General features: G+C 38.3%; 1 protein-coding gene across 14 annotated transcripts in view; it reads right to left on the minus strand.

Moving 5' to 3' along the window:
- The window catches only part of MRTFA (myocardin related transcription factor A), a 206,395-nt gene that overhangs the window by 54,030 nt on the left and 130,056 nt on the right, over positions 1-22,309 (minus strand). Inside the window, exon 1 of one of the 14 annotated variants that reach the window (XM_082350096.1) lies at positions 7,558-7,986. The exons of the other annotated variants lie outside the window; for them this stretch is intronic. Within the exon in view, the coding sequence (XP_082206222.1) occupies positions 7,558-7,732 (175 nt within the window). The 5' untranslated portion in view covers positions 7,733-7,986. Of the gene's footprint in view, positions 1-7,557; positions 7,987-22,309 lie in introns of those variants that run through there. 14 annotated transcript variants of the gene reach the window in all.

The following is a 22,309-nucleotide window of genomic DNA, read 5'->3' on the forward strand; positions in this document are numbered from 1 at the left end:
AGGAGGCAGTCTGGAAGGATAACAGAGAACTCCACAGGCCCACTTCCCATTTGGCTCTCGAATAGGAAGAGAGTACCTGCTTCCTGGTACAACTTCCTTTCTGCAATCTGCCAGGGGTTCTTCCCTGGTACGAGGGAGATTCTGGGTTGATTCATTCATTAATTAATCAAACTAATGTTTATCACGCACCTATTATATGCTAGGCATTGTGCTAGGTGATGTAGCAGTAAAATGGACAGATTGACGTCCCTGCCCTCACTGAGTATATGTTCTAGTGCGAAAAACAATAAATAAGTTACATATAACTTCCGGTGGTACATTATGTGAAGAAAAACACAGTGGAATAAGAGAAGAGAGAGTGATGGTGGGTGGTCCATTTTAGACCAAGTTCACAGGGAAGGTCCTTCTGAGGAGATAGATGACTCTTACGCAGAAACCTAAACAGCATGATAAACCATGAAAAGATTTGGAGAAAGAGTGCTCCAGGCAGCAGAAATAGCAAGTGCAAAGGCACCGAAGTAAAAGGCTTGTCTTGAGAAGGAAACTAAGATATAAGAGATGAAGAATCGAACATGCTGATTTCCTATACTATGCAGTCACTGGGTTGGATGCACTACTACAGTGACTCATTTATCAATAATATCAACAGTTATTTAAGGTATGTATTGCCTCTCTTTTATAGATGAAGAAAAAGAGGTTCAAAGAGGTTAAGTAACTGTTTGCACAGCTAGTAAGAGGTAGAGCCAGAGTTCAAACACAGGTTGGCCTGATACCAAAGTCTGTGCTTTTTCTATTACATCATATTTAATGCCAGAGTCATAGCAAAAATATTAATAATTATACATAAATAAGTAAATAAATCAAACTCCCACATCCTCAAAAAGCTGAGGCTCACCATTTCATTTTGGGTAGTTGCTCATCACCCCCTTGAAGTAATCTTCTCTAACTGCAGCAGACATATCTCAAACTGCCAGCCACTTCGAGGTCATCAGTCTCTTTCCTGAGGATCTATAAGGCAATGCTCAAAACAACCCTATCACAGAAGATCTGAGGAGAACGTGTACTTGCACCACACGTCTGAATGGGTGGAGATAAATTGGGAATGTGCGTCCTTTGGACTGGCAGGGCCATCTGAACAATCCCTTCCAACATTAAAGGCACCAGGAACAGCATTTTCCCTGCCACATTAGCTCTGCACGTTCACCCAGAAAACATGGGCAGCTTCGAATCTCATTTGCTCTTCCCTGTTGCATAACTGGTGCTGACATTTTGCACCCAACTTTGTTGAGGGCAGGTGACAGGTGAATAGACTCAAAACTTGGAACAGGGTAGTTAAGCCAGAAGTGACAAAAAACTTTTTCCCTTAAAACTATATTAGAGTATTTATTCCTTCTATATCTTTATAATATGGACTTGAAAACATATAGCATGGTAGGATAATCATGACTGAAATAATAAGGGAGGCCTATATCCTCATATAAATTCTGTAAATACTCGGAAAGTTAGTTTTTTACTATTAAAGTACTTCCAACTTAGCTTCTTGACATTTTTGAAATTAACTTTCAGTGTTTGTATAATTAACGACAGTTCACGTAACTGACATTTTGATGAAAAAAATGGTAAATTCTGGTTAAAATAATTTTTAAATGAAAAAAAAAATTTTAGGGGAAGAATTAGGGAGCAGAGAGGTTATGAGAAATTAGAAATTTGGTAAAACGGGTTAAAACACACACACACACACACACACACACACAATCTGAAAATTCTAATGTTTATGTGTAAACGTCTCCATGATATTTAAAGAAAAAATGGTAATAATTTCTCAACCCTTAAATCCTAGGTAATATAAAATTTTATCTATTTTTCGCAAAAAAATTAAAAGAATATTTAAAAATAAATTTTGGTAAAGGCTACAGCAAAATTTTTCTTTTCTGTAGAAGAATGAGATCCATAAAATTAAAGTTCATGTAATATATGAGGTGTGAAAGCTACAAGCCTATCAGCTAAAACTGCTGGAAGGGTTAAAATTCTCAAGACCAAATCCATAAAGGAAAAGCCAGTCTATTACAATACTGTAGCCCATTTAACTACTGTAGGGTTTTCCCACGCCCCATCCCCCCAGGTTTAATAAAGACATCTCAAAAGTAAATGTGTAAGTAAGTATAAGGGCGGGCGTGTTGTCAGGAGAACTGCAACTCTGTATTTCCTGAAGTTTGTGTGGTCAAATTTGCAAGTGGAACATTTCAATACTGCAGGTTTTACACAAAATTTTACAAAACAAACTTGCATTAAGTTAAAGCAGAACTGAAATCAATGTCTTTTCTGGCCACTTCAGGAATGATTTGTGTGTTTTCCCATCATAGAAGACTGCTTTTTATTTAGATGTTTGGCTCCTTCAACACACACCATGGCTCAGAGTGGACAGTCCAGCTCCAAAGCTAAAATGGAAGTAGAATGCAAAGTGATCAACCGATTACCCAGTTATCCCATACCACATCTTTCTAGCATAATTTTGAGTGATGCAGAGGGTGCCACACTTTTCAGCAGAATGCTTATTTTTAAAATATCCCAGATACTAGCTTATAGTTTCCTTTCTCTTGCATTTTCAAATCATCCCAGTAATAACACTCCTCCCTAAGAAGTCTCACTGTAGTTGTTTCAGAAAAGTGCATTAGACTTGTCTGATGCACTGTGTGATACACAAGCAAGACCCTTCTTTCTCTGGCTCTTCTGCCTCTCTGGAGCATGAAAGCAGCCAGAACTACAGCAACAGCTGGGGATCATTAAACTGACAGAAATAGCATAGGAGACTCCATTGGTGTGTGAGTGGGGGGAGGAGAGGCTCCGTATCAGATTTAAAAAAATTAAAAGGGCAACAGGAAAGCAGGGGACGGGGTGGGCAAGGTGAAGCCCAAGCAGTGCATCCCACCCAATTTACACAGCTAAAGGGACGCACTGAAGCAAATAAAGGGACAGGTGGCTGCAGCCTAACTTGCAGCCACCACCTATTCTCAGATGGAAGGTTAGTCAAACCTAAAAATGTGGGTCAATGACAACAGGCTGGGGAAGAGGCAGGAGGGGAGTTGTGGCGTCTCAAACGCTAACCTTGGGTCATCCCCAGTCTGGAGGAATTACTTAGAGGATGTGAGTCAGTTCTGGGGCTGTGCAGACAATAAAAATCAACTCCAAGATGGGGCAGGGGCAAGGGGAATGAGAATAGGTGCCAACCCCTAAGTGGACTCAGAGACCAAACCGATCCCAAGGCATCCCTTCAACTGGGGAGGACCAAACACTAGATGAAATGCAGGCTCGCGGGCTGTTCATGCCAGAGCAGAGCCACGCCTCCAATGCTAGCTTTGTAACCTGGCAGGCCTACGAAGGTCGGTACAGGAATGTGCCATCTGCCTGGCCCAGTGCCCGAGTGTGTTCAGCACATATCTGAACACCCTAGACGAGCTTTAGTCAGATGGCCCCATGAGAGTGGGCTTGCATATCCTGATCTATGCCTTAAAGTCTGGTTAGTCCCAGGATCCCGGGGTACCTTCTCCATCCGCACACTTGCTAGGCTGTCATTTAATATCATCAAGGCCTCTCCCACCAAGGCATTTTCTTTATAACTAATCTTACAGGACTGCAGTTTCAGACAGTTCCCCCACCTGCAAGCCTGAACAGGAAATGATTCAACTGCAGATATTATGATTGCAACTCTCTTTGGCAAGAGTGTTTAGCAACTGTGAGATTGCATGAACTTCAGCTGAACATTTTATTTGATACAGCTAATGATTTACTAGAGAAGGCTCCAGACCGATGGCTGTTCTCAGCAAAAAACAACCACTATACTACCCTCCTTCTAGAATGGATTGCTTCTTTTCTAACCCACAAACCTTGCAAGAAAATCTCCTAATGCATGTTTCCAAAACCTGGTTTTCTATAATGAGTTGAAAAAAACCTCACAACAGTTGGCTCATTCTGAATATTTGAAGTTAGTATTAAGCAGGGTAGAAGATATACAAAAACAAATCCACTAGAGAGGAGACTAAGAAAGAATTTAAACTATATGTATATGTAGTTTATACACACACACACACACAAAACACATACAGTTTATTTTAAGGCTGCATAACATCAGAGGACAGGATATATTTTAACCAAACTATTGTGACTATAATCACTTCTCAGTGTGTGCAGCCTAGGTGGGAGTAATTGTATCAATATATCTCTCCGCAACCTTTAACAGAGTAAATTCTTTACCTAAAATGTGAAAAATAAATGTCATAAATCAATCACTTGCTATGTACAAGTCTTGGTAAAAGGTAAAAGGTAGGAATTGAGAAGGAAAATAACCCAATATATTTATATAATACTTTACAAAGCTACTTTCACACGTATGATCTTATGAGTTAGGAGGGCAGACATTATACCCACTGTACAATGAAAGAAACTGGTTTGCCAAGGTTAGAGCCACTTAGCCAAGCTCCCCACTGGCAAGATCAAACCAAGAACTTCAGGTTCTTGACTAACTGCTCAGTACCGAGTCCTAGCTGCCTACCACAAAAAGGCTTCCGCCCTCAAGGAAGTAATCTCTGACACCTAATGCCTTGGCCAGTGTTTCTCAGGTGTACTAAGTTTCTTCCCAGTAAGAATCTCACCAATCTCCTGGTCCAAAATCATATTCTGAATCGAATTCAAGACAATTATGTTAAAAGGTTATTTGTTAATATCACTGACAATTAAAAGATGTGAGTTCATTCTGAAGGCTATAATTATTAATATGAGATTGAATAAAACTGAATTAAGACAGAATGCTCAAAATATATCTGTCACTTTGGCACAAACACTGCATTTTGCTTAAGGGCATGATACCGCCCTCTAGTGCACGGTGACCTCAATAGACTCAGCTAATGCATATTGACCACCTACTATGTATACATGTACTTTGCTAGCATTTTGCAGGGAAAAAAAGAGAAAAGGTTAAGCCTATCACGCACATACAACCATAAAAACTATACAAGCCCCCCTCAAGGAATTTATAAATATAATGGAGAAGATAAGAAATGTAAAACAAAGTCACTGTAATCAAAGACAGTATTATAACTACTTTAAGAGTTTGCAGATAAAAAATTATTCGAGTACAAAAAGGATCAGATAAGCTTCTTTGGAGCAGCACCATATATGCCACCTTTGAAGGACTTCAAAAACTAAAGATGAATAGCATGAGTCAAGACCTGGCCTAGGAAATACTATACGGCTAAGAACATAACCAATACACTCCAGTTTAGCTAGAGCATTAAAGGGAGTGGTGGAAGATAGCTGGAAAGGCTGGCTAAGGTCAGAATGTGAAGGGTCTAGAACTGTGCTATCCAATATGGTAGCCACTTGCCACATATGCTATTTAAATTTAATTAAAATTAAATAAAATATAAAATTCATTTTCTCAGTCACTCTAGCTACATTTCAAATCTCCATAGCTATGTGTGTCTAGTGGCTACCATAGTGGGCAAGACAGCTGTAGTACTGGGTAATACTGCACCAGATGGTTGTATTAAACCACAAAACATCAATTTCAAGGCTGATCAATCTTTTAAGCTCACTCCTCCCAAAAAATGCACATCTGATCCTTGCCAAAGTCTATTAATAAAGAAAATCACAGGTCCTAATGCCGTAAAAGGTAAATTAAAAAGTCTGGTCTCTATCCTTCTAGGCATTTCCAACTGTCAACTAAAACAATAAGAAAAGTATTACACGTGTCCTCCTATAAACAATTATCTCTAAAAACATGTGCCAGCTTTTAGAATCTTTTTTTTAATTAGGAAAAAGAAAAGACAGAATTACAACTATGAAAGAAGAGAAAGTATTATTAGGTATTTATCTATAATAATAAAACACAGGACTAGGAAGTTACTTCCACTGAGCTTCTTTGAGTATTTAAAGGAAGAACTATCTTTATCCTTCAGACACCTGCTTCACCTCAAAAGGAGTAACATCAGGCATCTTTTACATCTAATGCACAATCTATTTTGTGCAGTTTACAAAATAATTTTTTTTAAAAAACAATGTGTATATATATTTGTAGAAAATATAACGTGAGTCCTCTCAAGATCCAGAAGACATACAGAATTCTAAGTACAAGGTTCTAAGCACAGTATAAAAGCAGAAAAACATACAGTCAATTGCTTAGGACAGTTGTCTAAAATTACCATTGTGACCCTACTTATGACAAGAAGTCTGTAGTTCTATTTCCTATACACTCCTGCACTTAAAACAAAGATATTCTTAATGATCAGACTGGGAATCTAGAACACTATAGTACTCTGGAATATAGAAAGTCAACAGTAGCAGCCCAAAGCCTTAAGTCCGGAGTCACACTGTCTCTCTGCCTCTCAAACGACCTTCCCTCTAATGTTGCCATGGTGCTTCTTTGACATTAGTTCAGAGCACTTCTAGATATTCAAAGAAAAATCAACTGCCTCTCAACCAGTTTTTTAAAGTAAGCTCTTTGCAAACTGGGCACTGCTGAACGCTCATCCCCTCTTCAATGAACTCATTCATTGCTGATTCCACATGCTCAAGTCATCCTGTCAAATGTCAGTAAAGTCCCAAAGAGATCTCAAAAATTCAAAAGAAACATCCAAGTTTTTAGAAAAGCAGCATTTATGTAACCGATAATAGAGATTGTATTTAAATTCTGATAATGGATAATAGAGGATTTCCAAGCTAGGAGGGGGAAAATGTTGATAATTCTTTTCTATTCACATTTGATAGAATTTGGATAAAGTCACTATCGTCCCTTTTTTCATAACCCATAACCCTCTGAAAGAATTTTTTTCAGCAGTTTCAGCAGTTTTTTCAGAACCTTCAGGGATGTTCACAAGGGAAAACTCCTTTATGGATGTTCACCTAATAAACAGTTTCCTGCTATCTTCCATACACTTGGATGTAATTCTAATGTAATTCTGCAATTACTAAAAAGATCGGTAAGGCCAGTCCAAATTGTTCACCTTAACCAAAACTAACATGCAATACAAATAAAAAGCCTTCCAAGTGTTATTTTATTTTAAATTATGGTATCTTAATGTTACGAGATCTTAGAGGTTATCTATCTGCTTTCAGTACTTAACAAAAGAAACTGAAGTCATCATCAATAGCTGCCTATTGATTTGTACAGTACCCATGGCCAGAGTATGTTTTATTGGTAAAACACTGTGTTTCAACCCACATACAGGGGAAAAATCCCATCTTACCGAAGAAAAGATTTTTCTTCATTCTTCCATAATCTAGTTTTGATATATGAGCTCTGCATGGGTGGAAGAAAAGGAATAAGAAAGTGAAACATCCTAAACACTGTCCCATCAGGTCATAAAATACAGGACCCTACAGGTCCTTGCTCAGTTATCTATCTGCTAAGTGCTCAAAAGCTTTAATAAAAACCATCCAAAGACGAAACCATCCAAAGTCAAAGCCTGGATGGCTACAGAGAAACAGTGAGGGGATAAAAGACAGCAGTAGATAGAGGAGGAAACAAAAGCATGCAAATCCCACAGGGATAAATATGCCAACCTTCCCGTAAACTGTGATAAGGGGCCAGGCACACTGCTGAGTAGCTGTCCTTTCCCGGCTTCAGGACAATCCATGAGAGTGGCAGAATCCTGCAGGTGGGTTGATAAATCTTGGTCTTCTCCTCCAGCCTGGGGGAGATGTGGGACTCCAAAGGCCAGTGCTGCAACAAACTCATCCTCCTCCCCTCACTCTTTAAAGAGGCCGTTTATTATTTGCAGAAGACTTGATTAGCACTGCTCTTTAAGTTAAAGTGGGCACTTCATTTCTGTAGCCCTAAGGGTTGCAAGAACAGCTAGATCCCAAGTTTACTTAGGGAGTGTGGCATTAAAAGCAGTGACAGCAGAAGGTCAGAATCAGTAAGTCTCCTGGAAAACATTTCTTCCTGTCAGCACTGGGCCTCGAAGCGGACACCTCCCTCCTCTACCCAAATGCCAAAAAGCAGGATTGGGATGATTTCAATGCGCAGAGCTGGAAGAGAAGAGGGTTCCCTTAGAGAAAATGCTCATAGCAACCCACCAACCTCATTCACCCAAAATAGTAAACAGTTGGTTTCTCTGCTCAGAACCAAAAGGCTTCTGCCAGACAAGCAGCATCACATGACCAGGTTCCCTCTTCTCTCCTCTACCTCCCTCCTTTCTTGTGCAAAGTCTGCACCGAAGCGGAACAAGGAGCTATAACACTACACTATTTTATTTCACTTGACATTTGTTTTTAAAATATTTATAGATGAAAGATATCAAATCGGGAGGAGGGGAAGATACTAAGAGAAAAACTCAGGAAGAATTTACTTTGAAACAAGCCATATCACAGCACTAAGAAGGGTAGCACAAACATAGTGGTTAATTAGCAAATGTGCCCAATGAATGAACAAATGAGTGAAGAGACAGACATTTCTTAGCAAAATATTTTGCTGATAAAATCTCTAAAAGAAGATATAGCTCAGTACATACTTGACTTGCTCATTTAGAAAGAAAATAAAGGCTCTTAAGAAGCTGGCTAGTGTCAGAGGCAACATACTGTGACAACAGTGGCAGCCCACCAAGAATCTGAGATTCATACTCTTACCTTGTCGGCCTCGACTTACCTTACTCTTTGATATTACTCCTTAGATGTCACAGTCACATCATGCAAATTGCTGAGTAGGCAATCAGGGCAACTATACTAACAGACTGAATTGAAAAGCCTACCCAGCTAATTATGGAAATAGCTGCCACCATGACACTCACTGGCATTTTCACTTAAAGCAGGTGGTGGTGAAAGGCTGGCAGCACAGCTGGTGCCAGATGCGCCACCATACTCTTCTCCCCACAAGGTTCCTAAGCACTTGAAAGCTGAGCAAGGGATACAGGGTAGAGGCAGAGAAGCAAAAACCTCCATGCTGAGCAATCTGTGTCAGTAGGAAAATAGGTGAAGTATAAGAATCAACTGCTTCACCATCACCTGCATGGCCCCTACTCAAGGGGCCAATCAGGGGGCTCTGAGTAGAGTCGCTCATCCTTATCCACCCCCTTGCAGTGTAAGACGCTCAATAAATATTTATAAAATGGAAATGAAAGAAAAAGGGAAAGGAAAAAGAAAAAAATATATCAGAAATCCTTAATTTAAGCAACATCTTTTCCCAACAAGACTATGTGAAGAGAAGTATTTGGCTAATATCAGAATACAAATACTACTGATAATTTGCTGGGGATGCGGAGAAACTGGGACTTTCAGACATTACTGGGGAGAATGCAAAATGATAATGCTATTTTGGAAAACAGTCTGGAAATTTCTTATAAAGGTAAACTTACACTTATCATACAACCCAGTAATCCCATTCCTGAGTATTTAAACAAAGAGAAATGAAAACATATGACCACATAAAAAGCTGTATGTGAATATTCACAGCAGCTTTAATTGCCAAAAACTAGAAGAAAAACAAACGTCCTTCAACTTGTGGTACATCCATACAATGAAATATTACTCAGCAATTTAAAAAAACTCCGAACTACAACAATATGTATGAACCTGAAAAGCACTATGCTAAGTAAAAGAAGACAAATACAAAAGGTTACACACTACATGATTACACATTTATATGAAATTCAAGAAAAAGCAAAACTATAAGGGCAGAAATAAGATCAGTGGTTGCCAGAAGTTGGGAATAGCGAGGAAGACTATCTACCAAGAGGTACAACGGAACTTTTTCATAGAAATAGTCTTTATCTCTTGGTTGTGGTGGTGGTTTACCTTTTACCAAAACTTATTGAACTGTACCCCTGAAAAGGGTGACCATTACTGTATATAAATTTATCTCAATTTTTTTAAAAAGCAGATTCTAAAATATTATGCATAGAGGCAGAATGGAATAGTAGTTAAGAATATAAGCTCTAGAGCTAGATTGCCTGGGTTTATTAAATCTTGGTTCTCTTTACCACTTACTAGCTGTATGACCTTGAGATACTCAACATCTCTATGCCTTCATTTCCTCATCTGTAAAAGTGGGGATAACAGTATTCACCCTGTAGGGTTGCTGTAATAAATGAGGTAATACATGCAAAGCACTGAGGACAGTGCCTATTCTATAAGATTCAGTAAATGCAAGCTGTTGTCATCACACGATTATGTAACACGTAGATAAACGTGTGCACAGAGGAGAGTGGAAGGATGGTGGTAGGAACAGTATGCTTTTATTTTCTTTCTCCCTTCTGTTTATCTGTATCTTCTAAATTTTCTACTTTAAACAACTACTGCCTTTATAATAAGCAAAAAAAAATTCTTTTTTCAAAAAACAATGAAAGAAAGGACACTGGGCTGGAATTCAGGAGCCCCGTTTTTCAGCTGCGCTGCTAATTATTTAGTTGTAGGACTCCAGGGCATCACCCTCATCTCTAAACGGAAGGGGCCAGAGCTGACAGGCTCCATCTCTAAAATGGAACGGTTCTCTAAGATGTATGGTGGGACTGGGCAAGCTACACCCTTTGTTTTATTTTTCGTTCCATACTTACTGTCTGCCTACCATGTGCCAGGCACCGTGACACAGACAGATACAACACTCAAGTCACTCCCTTCATGGAGCTTACAATACAGGCTGTTCAAAGAAATGGACAGACGTGTACCCAATTATACAATCGTCGGCATGACAAGTGCTCTGATGGGAACACAAAGAGGGGACATAACAAGGTTCAAAGGAATCAGAGAAGACACCTGAGCCAAGTCCTGAACAGTTTTTTTAAAAAGTCAAACCAAAAAGATGGGGAAAGGAATTCCAACCAAAGGGAGAGAAATGTTAAAAAGCAAAAGGTGTGACAATAACAATTTCTTGGGCAACGGAGGAGAGAGAGGAAGAAAGAAAGGGCACTTTGACAGCAGTGTGAAATGAAGAGAACCAAGACCAGCCATGGGAGACTGGTTAGGAAAAGGGAAATGAGAGGTCAGGCTGTTTGCTGATAATCTCCAGAAATCATATAGAACTGTAAATGTTTTATTCTTTCTCAAACATCTATATATGAATAAACCTGATAAATATTAGTCTGAGATGTACTTTACTATATTTACAAATATAGCATATACTTACAAAAATTTTACAAACAAAAATGTCAGTTCACTTCCATTTTCCATGGTTAATTGTACACACTTGTTCATTCAGTAAATATTTATTGAGTGTGTGTTATGCACATGCTAGGTGCTGGGGAAGAAGGGAGACACAGACAGTAAACAAATGAACCACCAAAGCAAGCAAGAGAACCAGATTGCTTTTTCTTCTGCCCGAGATCTACTGAGATCTTCTACCCCTCTGAAGCAGGATAGAGGCAACGTGATAGCGGCTGAGAGCTCTGCACTCGGAACCAGGAAGATCTTTGTTCAATTTTTTTGCTCTTACTACCCACCACCAGTCTGGCTTTGGGTAAGTCACTTAACCTCTCTGAGTTTTCATTCCACCTGAAAATGGTGGTAACATCACCAAATTCATATGGTTGTAGGGTGAATTTAATGAGACAATCAATAATCAATATGTCATATGTACAGAAAATGTTCAGCAAATGGTTCTTTTTAATATTGTTTAATTATAGTCTTCCACTTTTAGGGCAGCCCATGCTCTCCCATTAAACGGACAAAATTACTCAGAGTAGAAAATAGGGGGAGAAAGGTATAAAAAAGATCTGTTTAACATTACTAAATTCATATTTAGTGAATTCACAACTGTTTTCTTGTAAAGATGTCATGCTTGGAACTCACATTCCTTTAGGATTTCTCAAACTGTTAACATTCGCCTATGTTACAAGACTTAGTAAATTAAATAAAAACCATCACCCAAAAAAGGGAGCCAGTCACAATCTCTCCTGGGATTCCTTCGTTTGGACTCTGACTAACACTGAGTCATGCAAAGACCAGAAACAACGAAGAGCACTGATAAGCAGTCTGCACACAATTGGGGAGCATAGTTGCCAGACTGTAGACTGACCGTTTACTGCAAGCAGAACTTTCTGAAACAGAAAAACCAAGATGGAAGGAGAGTTTTCTAACTGGCTGTGCCTTTGAGTAATCAAGTCTTCAGGAGAACGAGGCACACCAATTAATATGTTTCTCAAGGAAAAAAAAAAAAAAAAAAAAGGCTGCTGCCTCCCTATAATCACATACTCAAAAATGTTTTAGCCACCTTTTTAAAATGTTTATTTTTGGGGACTTCCCTCGTGGTCCAGTGGTTGAGAATCCGTCTTGCAGTGCAGGGGATGCCGGTTCAATCCCTGGACAGGGAACTAGGATCCCACATGCCGCAGGGCAACTAAGCCCGTATGCCGTAACTACTGAGCCCAGAAGCCACAACTAGAGGGTCCTTGCACAGCAACTAACGAGCCTGTCTGTGCACCACAACTAAAGAGAAGCCCATGCACTGCAAAGAAGAGCCCACGCGCTGCAACGAAAGATCCCGAGTGCTGCAACTAAGACCTGATGCAGCCAAAAAAAAAAATATATATATATATATACACATATGTATTTTTTAAAAAATAGAAATAAAAACAAATAAAATGTTTATTTTTTTACAAATGACTTTGTACAACACAAAAAGAAACTGTCTTCCCTGGGACCCCAGACCTTAACGGCCAAAATGATTTTATTTAAACTTTCCTCCCTAAATTTCCTTTTGCAATGAAACCAGGCAGTGATACTTCAGACCAAACAGAATAATTTCAATTACAGTCTACACTTTTTTTTTTTAAACTGAAGTAAAAGTCTACCCTTATAAACAGAAAGAGTACCACACTTTTACATCTCTTTCTCTTATTAGTGGTTTATAACCTCCTTTATACAGACAGTCCTCTGTAGACAACTGTCATGCTTCCAGGGAACCCCAGGATCTTTTTGCCCACCTAATACCACACAGGACACCTTCTTTGCTGCTACTCTCCTCCAGTCCCCTTCCTGTCATTAGTGCAGAGGGAAGCCAGCAGCTAGAGAAGCTTCTGAACAACCGAGCATCCCTGCTATGCTCCATTCTGCCTCAAGGTCTCTGGGCTGTGCTGTGTATTAGCAAGACAAGCCTAAAAAAGCCACAAAGCCAGGTTCTTCCCTTTAGGTACTGGAGCGCTGATCTAATGAGGCTAGAAATCCGTGCGCTCGTGCTTCCCCATAACTGCCTGTGCTAGCCCTATAACATACCACCGTTTGCGCTTCTGCAGTGGTCCAGATGTCACCAGCCAAACAAGCCGCCCACATTATAAACAGGCAACAAAATTATTAGTGCATAGTTCTGAGGAAAAAACTATCAGATGACGTCAAACTACATTTCTGCTGGCTCTTTTTTTTTTTTTTTTTTTTTAATTTAATGATTTATTTGGCTGCGCCGGGTCTTAGTTGTGGCACGTGGGATCTTTAGTTGCAGCATGCGGGCTCTTAGTTGCGGCATGTGGAATCTAGTTCCCTGACCAGGGATTGAACCTGGCCCCTGCATTGGGAGTGCGGAGTCTTAGCCACTGGACCACCAGGGAAGTTCCTCTGCTGGCTCTTTCTGATTACTTCATTGTCTTCAATACTTCACTGTCTTCAATTCTAGCTTTCAAAATCAAAAGCTGCTGGAACTCCTCCAGCAGAAAGCCATCTCCCCTCACTTTTCTCCACTGAAGCAAGAATACTGCATGTTAATTCTTCTGCAAATCCAGACATTTTCCCCAGAAGTCACGATGCTCAGCAGCCACTCACTCACCAGGGTTACATGTTTTGTTTCACAGGCATCGATTCTCTAGTTCACGCAGATACACACGAGTTCCAACCCAAGGACAGTACACACAGGGGAGCCATTTAACTACATGGTGTCTGTAATTTGGGAGTCTGAAAGCAGCTTTAGTCCTTTAAGATAGTAAGTTTATTTTATTTTATTTTTAGGCCACGCCATGCGGCATGAGGGATCTTAGTTCCCCGACCAGGGATCGAACCCGTGCCCCATGCAATGGAAGCATGGAGTCTTAACCATTGGACCGTCAGGGAAGTCCCTAAGATAGGGAGTTTATTGGGCTCCCTATACTCAGAGAGTCAATTCCAATTTGGAATGCTTCATAATTTTAAAGAGAGTAGAGTCCTTCATCAACCATCTTAACCTGAGACTCTGATACTATTCAACAACAAAAAAGTTTTATCAAGACTGTACTGCAAAGAAGGTATCAACATTTCCCAGGATACTTTTAAAAAATAAACTATCTAAGGCTGCATAGGCCCACTGAAAAGATTCAGTTAAATTTAGATGAAAATAATTTCATAACTTTAAGTGTAAATGGTTAAGAAAGTTCAAAGCTGGATTGGGCCTTCTTTGTACAACTTTGTTATTTTAAGAAAACAAATACTATCTTGTTTTATAATTGAAAATTATATATAAATATATAAATTATATATTTTCAATTATTATAATTGAAAATTAATTTTAAAAATTCAAATTTGACTACTACTTGCTTTGTAGTTAAAAAAAATTAACCTAGACTTCTCAAATTTCTTAGGTCTCAAATTCTCAGGTAATTTCAAGATAAATGCTGCATCTGGTCAGAATTCAGGCTACCGTTCTGAACATATCAACACACCAACACATCAGCCTTTTTGTTAGGAAACAGTTAACTTGTTGTTGTTAAAAGAATGTTTTTGTTAAAGAGTGTTCTTAAATACTTTTAGGAGTGCTTCTCTTTTTTGGTTTGTGTACACAGGGACATACATTGTAACATTACTTATACTTTAAATTACTAATTTAGAAATAAAGTTTTTTTAAATTAGACTTAAGAAAAGGAAACAGTAAGCTGATTAGTAAAACTATGTGAATGGTAAAGAATAATTAAAATCACCTCTAAACCTTATATTTTTATGAAAAGCAACAGAGAACCAAAAATTATTTTCTGAATCCAGATCATATATTCAAACTTCATCCCCACAAATTCAAGCAATCAAAATGACAAGCAGAAGCACAGCACTTAACTGAGAGCCTAGAAAAGGATTTCATCAAACAGAATCCTCAATCTAGAATCTCAAGTTAAGATGTGTGACAAGGGACACTCCACTCTTTAAAATTATGAAACATTCCAAGTTGGAATTGACTCTCTGAGTATACTATCTTTTAGGAAACTCAGATCTGCCACCTGTTCACATCCATCATCTGAAAACTCTGGCTCAAAACTTACCTATTCCAAGAAACCTTCCCTAATTAACCTCTAAAAACTCTAGTCACTCCACCTGCTGTAACTTCAGTATAAAATTTCCTCTTATTTTGTAGTATAATGACCAAGTCTATCTTCAACTGAATGCTACTCTTTGAAGAAAAGGATAAGCATCTTGTTTCTTATTTTATTTTGCCATTAAAAATAATAAAAAAACAGGGCTCTATCCAATGGATACTCAATAAACATTAACAAATACCCAGAGCATGTAGTCCACTATCTTTCAGCCGGATGCTCACTAATTATTGAACCCTTAGTAATGTTATTTATCATCATTGCCAGATCCCAGACAAAGGGAAGGAGAAAAAGGTCAAACTCAAATTAGCCCCTGGTACTGATAAGGTCTAGACTGTGGTGGTCTATACTTATGTTAAAACACAGGTTAAACAATTATCCATGAGTCTTCAAGCTCTTTTATACTGTATCTAATCAGAAGACTGCATGGCTTTAATAGTCAGGTGCTTTGAATTTGAAGGTACAACCCTTAGCTCCAGCACTTACCAGATAGGTTCCAGTTTCTCTCAAAGCAAAATTTTACTTAACTTGAAGGACAGGGGTTGGTGTTAAATGAAATAACTATTTAAAGTGCCTACTACAAGGGAGGAAGTCAATACATGGGAGCTATCATCACTGTCAAAATGATTAATTATAAGCTAAGAAAAACTATTCATAATATAAATTTTACTATATTATATTATGGCATCAATTCCTTGATAAAATATGGTATATAAAATATAATCCCTTCTTGAATGTGATCTGTTTACCACTGTACTAAACTTCCCTAGAAAAATGATCTCTGTTGCAAGGTAATTTGCCAGGGATCTGGGGAAGAAGGTTTTGCATACATGCAAAGACATATTTCCCAGAAAAACTCAGTGTTATGCAACATTTTCACATTAACAGATGTCTTAGAATCCAAACGCCCAACTTTTTACTGTTACTGAACTATCGTAGTCATCCCCTGATCCCTTACAATCCATGTCTCACTGGCGTTTCAAGATGTGGCTGCAGTGTCCAAACAGGTTGGGCTTTCATATGGCTTAGTCAGCAAACCTGTTAAGAATCCTAATTAAAGTCCTGATTGGAGAGAGATTAAAGTAACAACAAACTATCATGTCATACGCATTAGACGAGTCAAAAATTTTAAGAGTTTGTAACACCTATATCTAGCAGAGAGGTGGGGAAAATGGTACACTCATACGTAGCTAGTGGAATGTGAAGCATTACAGTCTGTTAAAAAGCAATTTGGCTACTGCATTTATGGAACTTAAAAATACATATCTCCTAAACTCACCAGTCGCACTCCTAAGAAGAGACACCACAGAAATACAAACATAAAACATATGTAAAAAGGATGTTTATTGCAGCATGTTTCATAATGGCAAAAAAAGAAAGAAGCAAAATGAATATAATATTCTCCGATACAGGAAATGTCTGAATACATTATAGCCCATACAGGCCATGAAATAGTATGTAGCCATTGAAAAGAATTAATTTGATCTATGTCAAATGATGTGGTAGGATTCCATTAAGTATCGTTGAGTGAGAAAAGCAAAAGGTAAAAAAAAATGCATATGACACAATCCTATGTAAAAATAAGTCAATGGCAAAAAAGAAAAAAAAAAAACTGTGTGTGTGTTTGTGTGCATATGGATCTGTATACGATTGTGTGAGTGCAGGGAAAAATATAGAAGGATATACATCAGGCTGTTTACATGGTTTGGCGGTAAAGACACACCAATGTGGGGGGAATGAGGAAAAAGAAGAGGAGAGAAAGTTTAGCAAAAAAGCCTGCACTTAAAAAAATAAGGATGTAAAATTTCAGATTTATGTTAACTATGTAAAATTATGTACATATGTAGATTTATGTATGAAGACTTAAGTAAATTTTAAAAATAATAATAATCTCCCAAATGGGGATTGATGAGTCACGACTTTATTTTTAAAAATTTATATTGTTACAATATTTTTAATTGAGTTATAGCTGATATACAATATTATATGTTACAGGTGTATAATACAGTGATTCACAATTTTTAAGGGTTATACTCCATTTATAGTTATTATAAAATACTAAATATTAAAAAATATTTCCCATGTCATACAATACATATTTTTAAACATCTTTATTGGAGTATAATTGCTTTACAACGGTGTGTTAGTTTCTGCTTTATAACAAAGTGAATCAGCTATACATATACATATATCCCCATATCTCCTCCCTCTTGCGTCTCCCTCGCACCCTCCCTGACCCACCCCTCTAGGTGGTCACAAAGCACCAAGCTGATCTCCCTGTGCTATGCGGCTGCTTCCCACTAGCTATCTATTTCACATTTGGTAGTATATATAAGTCCATGCCACTCTCTCACTTTGTCCCAGCTTACCCTTCCCCCTCCCCGTGTCCTCAAGTCCATTCTCTACGTCTGTGTCTTTAATTCTGTCCTGTCCCTACGTTCTTCAGAACCACTTTTTTTTTTTTTTTTTAGATTCCATATATATGTTTTAGCATCGGTATTTAGTTTTCTCTTTCTGACTTACTTCACTCTGTATGACAGACTCTAGGTCCATACACCTCACTACAAATCAATACATCCTTGAGTCTATCGTACACTTCCCACTCCCCCACTCCTCTACTGCCCCTCCCCCCTTCCCTCTCCCCACTGGTAACCACTAGTTTGTTTCTATAACTGAGTCTGCTTCTTTTTTGTTATATTCACTAGTTTGTTATATTTTTTAGATTCTACATACAAGTGATATCATACAGTATTTATCTGTCTCTGACTTATTTCACTAAGCATAATACCCTCCAAGTCCATCCATGTCGTTGCAAATGGCAAAAATTTCATTCTTTTTATGGCTGAATAGTATTCCACTATATTATACACCGCCCCCCGACACACACACACCCACATCTTCTTTATCCATTCATCTGCTGATATTTAGGTTGCTTCCATATCTTGGCTATTGAAAATAATGCTGCTATGAACGCTGGGGTGCATGTATCTTTTCCAATTTGTGGGTTTTTTTCTTTTTTCTTCAGATATATACCAAGGAGTGGAATTGCTGGGTCAGATGGTAGTTCTGTTTTTAGTTTTTTGAGACACCTCCATACTGTTTTTCCACAGTGGCTGCACCAACTTACATTCCCACCACCAGTGTGCGAGGATTCCCTTTTCTCCACATCCTCGCCGTGTTTTTTTTTTTAAAGGTAAATTCTTTTTACTGTTCATTGTTCCTGATTTATGATTTAATTTTACTTAATCCATTGCTCAACACCCAAACACATATTCATTATATTTCACTGATTCATTTTGTATCAAATTTTGGACTGAAGGAAGTTTCATATAAAAAACAGAGAATTTAAGATTCTTGGATTTCTGGTGCAGGGGATATAAATCTTCCAGGTGCTGCAGGGAAGCCCCAGGGCAAGACCTGTCCAAAATATGACTTCCAACAGCCTGCTACGATGGATGGAATTCTGCATCTCAGTCTTGCTTTTAGGTTAAAACATAGAAATTACCTACAAAATGTAAACCTAATAAAGTTAGGAATCGATGGGCATCCTTTCAGAATCATACCTCCTAAACCAGCATGACCTGGAACCTGTTGGATAGTAATTTTTGATGTGAATTTGGGCAGAGTCAAAAAATTAGATTTTAAATCTAGAATCCTACAGTTAAGAAAAACCATAAAAGTCATCTAGTCCAGCTTCTTTCCAAATGTAGGTATTTTGTCCTCTATAGCATACCTAAAATGGGACCAACAAAGCCTCCAGACTCTTCAACACCTCCAGTGGCAGAAAGCCTGCCACTTCAAGAAGTATACCCATTCCATTGTTCTCATCTGTAATCATCTGGTATTTTTTCTCTCTGTTGAGCCAAAATACAGTCCTCTTTAGGTTCCATTCACTGAGTTCTTTATATATTTTGGATATTAACAGCTTACCAGACATGTCATTTGCAAATATCTTCTCCCATTCAGTAGGTTGCTTTTTTGTTTTGTTGATGGTTTCTTTTGCTGTGCTAAAGTTTCTAAGTCAATAAGTGGTGTTGGGAAAACTGGACAGCCATTTACAAAAGAATGAAACAAGAACATTTTCGCACACCACATACAAAATTAAACTCAAAATGTATCAAAGACCCAACTATAAGACCTGAAACCACAAAACTCATAGAAGACAATATAGGCAGCACACTCCTTGACACTGGTCTTACCAATTTTTTTTTGGTTCTTTTTTTCAATTTTATTTTATTTTATTTTTTATACAGCAGGTTCTTATTAGTCATCAATTTTGTACACATTAGTGTATATATGTCAATCCCAATCTCCCAGTTCATCCCACCACCACCACCACCCCCTCCACTTACCCCCCACCTTGGTGTCCATACGTTTGTTCTCTACATCTGTGTCTCTATTTCTGCCCTGCAAACCGGTTCATCTGTACCATTTTTCTAGTTCCACATATATGTGTTAATATACGATATTTGTTTTTCTCTTTCTGACTTACTTCCCTCTATGACAGTCTCTAGATCCATCCACATCTCTACAAATGACCCAATTTTGTTCCTTTTTATGGCTGAGTAATATTCCATTGTATATATGTACCACATCTTTTATTTTTTTAATAAATTTATTTATTTTTATTTTTGGCTGCACCGGGTCTTTGTTGCTGCGCGGAGGCTTTCTCTAGTTGCGGCGCGAGGGCTTCTCATTGCAGTGGCTTCTCTTGTTGTGGAGCACGGGCTCTAAGCGCGCGGGCTTCAGTAGTTGTGGCACGCGGGCTCCAGAGTGCAGGCTCAGTAGTTGTGGCACATGGGCATAGCTGCTCTGCGGCATGTGGGATCTTCCCGGACCAGGGCTTGAACCTGTGTCCCCTGCGTTGGCAGGCAGGTTCTTAACCACTGTGCAACCAGGGAAGCCCATGTACCACATCTTCTTTATCCATTCATCTGTTGATGGGCATTTAGGTTGCTTCCATGACCTGGCTATTGTAAATACTGCTGCAATGAACATTGGGGTACATGTGTCTTTTTGAATTATGGTTTTCTCTGGGTATATGCCCAGTAGTGGGATTGCTGGATCATATGGTAATTCCATTTTTAGTTTTTTAAGCAACCTCCATACTGTTCTCCACAGTGGCTTTATCAATTTACATTCCCACCAAAAGTGCAAGAGGGTTCCCTTTTCTCCACACCCTCTCCAGCATTTGTTGTTTGTAGATTTTCTGATGATGCCCATTCTAACTGGTGTCAGGTGATACCTCATTGTAGTTTTGATTTGCTCTAATAATTAGTGATGTTGAGCAGCTTTTCATGTGCTTCTTGGCCATCTGTATGTCTTCTTTGGAGAAATGTCTATTTAGGTCTTCTGCCCATTTTTGGATTGGGTTGTTTGTTTTTTTAATATTGAGCTGCATGAGCTGTTTATATATTTTGGAGATTAATCCTTTGTCTGCTGATTCGTTTGCAAATATTTTCTCCCATTCTGAGGGTTGTCTTTTCATCTTGTTTATAGTTTCCATTGCTGTGCAAAAGCTTTTAAGTTTCATTAGGTCCCATTTGTTTATTTTTGTTTTTATTTCCAGTACTCTAGGAGGTGGGTCAAAAAGGATCTTGCTGTGAATTATGTCATAGAGTGTTCTGCCTATGTCTTCCTCTAAGAGTTTTATAGTGTCTGGCCTTACATTTAGGTCTTTAATCCATTTTGAGTTTATTTTTGTGTATGGTGTTAGGGAGTGTTCTAATTTCATTCTTTTACATGTAGCTGTCCAGTTTTCCCAGCACCACTTATTGAAGAGGGTGTCTTTTCTCCATTGTATGTTCTTGTCTCCTTTATCAAAGATAAGGTGACCACAGGTGTGTGGCCTTTCTATCCTGTTCTATTGATCTATATTTCTGTTTTTGTGCCAGTACCATACTGTCTTGATTACTGTAGCTTTGTAGTATAGTCTGAAGTCAGGGAGTCTGATTCCTCCAGCTCCACTTTGTTCCCTCAAGATTGCTTTGGCTATTCGGGGTCTTTTGTATCTCCATACAAATTTTAAGATTTTTTTGTTCTAGTTCTGTAAAAAATGTCATTGGTAATTTGATAAGGATTGCACTGAATCTGTAGATTGCTTTGGGTAGTATGGTCATTTTCACAATATTAATTCTTCCAATCCAAGAACATGGTGTATATATCTCTCCATCTGTTGGTATCATCTTTAATTTCTTTCATCAGTGTCTTGTAGTTTTCTGCATACAGGTCTTTTGTCTCCCTAAGTAGGTTTATTCCTAGGTATTTTATTCTTTTTGCTGCAATGGTAAATAGGAGTGTTTCCTTAATTTCTCTTTCAGATTTTTCATCATTAGTGTATAGGAATGCAAGAGATTTCTGCGCATTAATTTTGTATCCTGCAACTTTACCAAATTCACTGATTAGCTCTAGTAGTTTTCTGGTGGCATCTTTAGGATTCTCTACGTATAGTATCATGTCATCTGCAAACAGTGACAGTTTTACTTCTTCTTTTCCAATTTGTATTCCTTTTATTTCTTTTTCTTCTCTGATTGCTGTGGCTAGGACTTCCAAAACTATGCGGAATAACAGTGGTGAGAGTGGACATCCTTGTCTTGTTCCTGATCTTAGAGGAAATGCTGTCAGTTTTTCACCATTGAAAATGATGTTTGCTGTGGGTTTGTCGTATACAGCCTTTATTATGTTGAGGTAGGTTCCCTCCATGCCCACTTTCTGGAGTGTTTTTATCATAAATGGGTGTTGAATTTTGTCAAAAGCTTTTTCTGCATCTATTGAGATGATCATATGGTTTTTATTCTTGAATTTGTTAATACGGTGTATCACATTGATTTGCGTATACTGAAGAATCCTTGCAACCTTGGGATAAATCTCACTTGATCATGGTGTATGATTCTTTTAATGTGTTGTTGGATTCTGTGTGCTAGTATTTTGTTGAGGATTTCTGCATCTATATTCATCAGTGATATTGGTCTGTAATTTTCTTTTTTTGTAGTATCTTTGTCTGGTTTTGGTATCAGGGTGATGGTGGCCTCATAGAATGAATTTGGGAGTGTTCCTTCCTCTGC

This window comes from Balaenoptera borealis (assembly GCF_965194805.1).
Source record: "Balaenoptera borealis genome assembly, chromosome: 13".
NCBI classification, from domain to species: domain Eukaryota; kingdom Metazoa; phylum Chordata; class Mammalia; order Artiodactyla; family Balaenopteridae; genus Balaenoptera; species Balaenoptera borealis.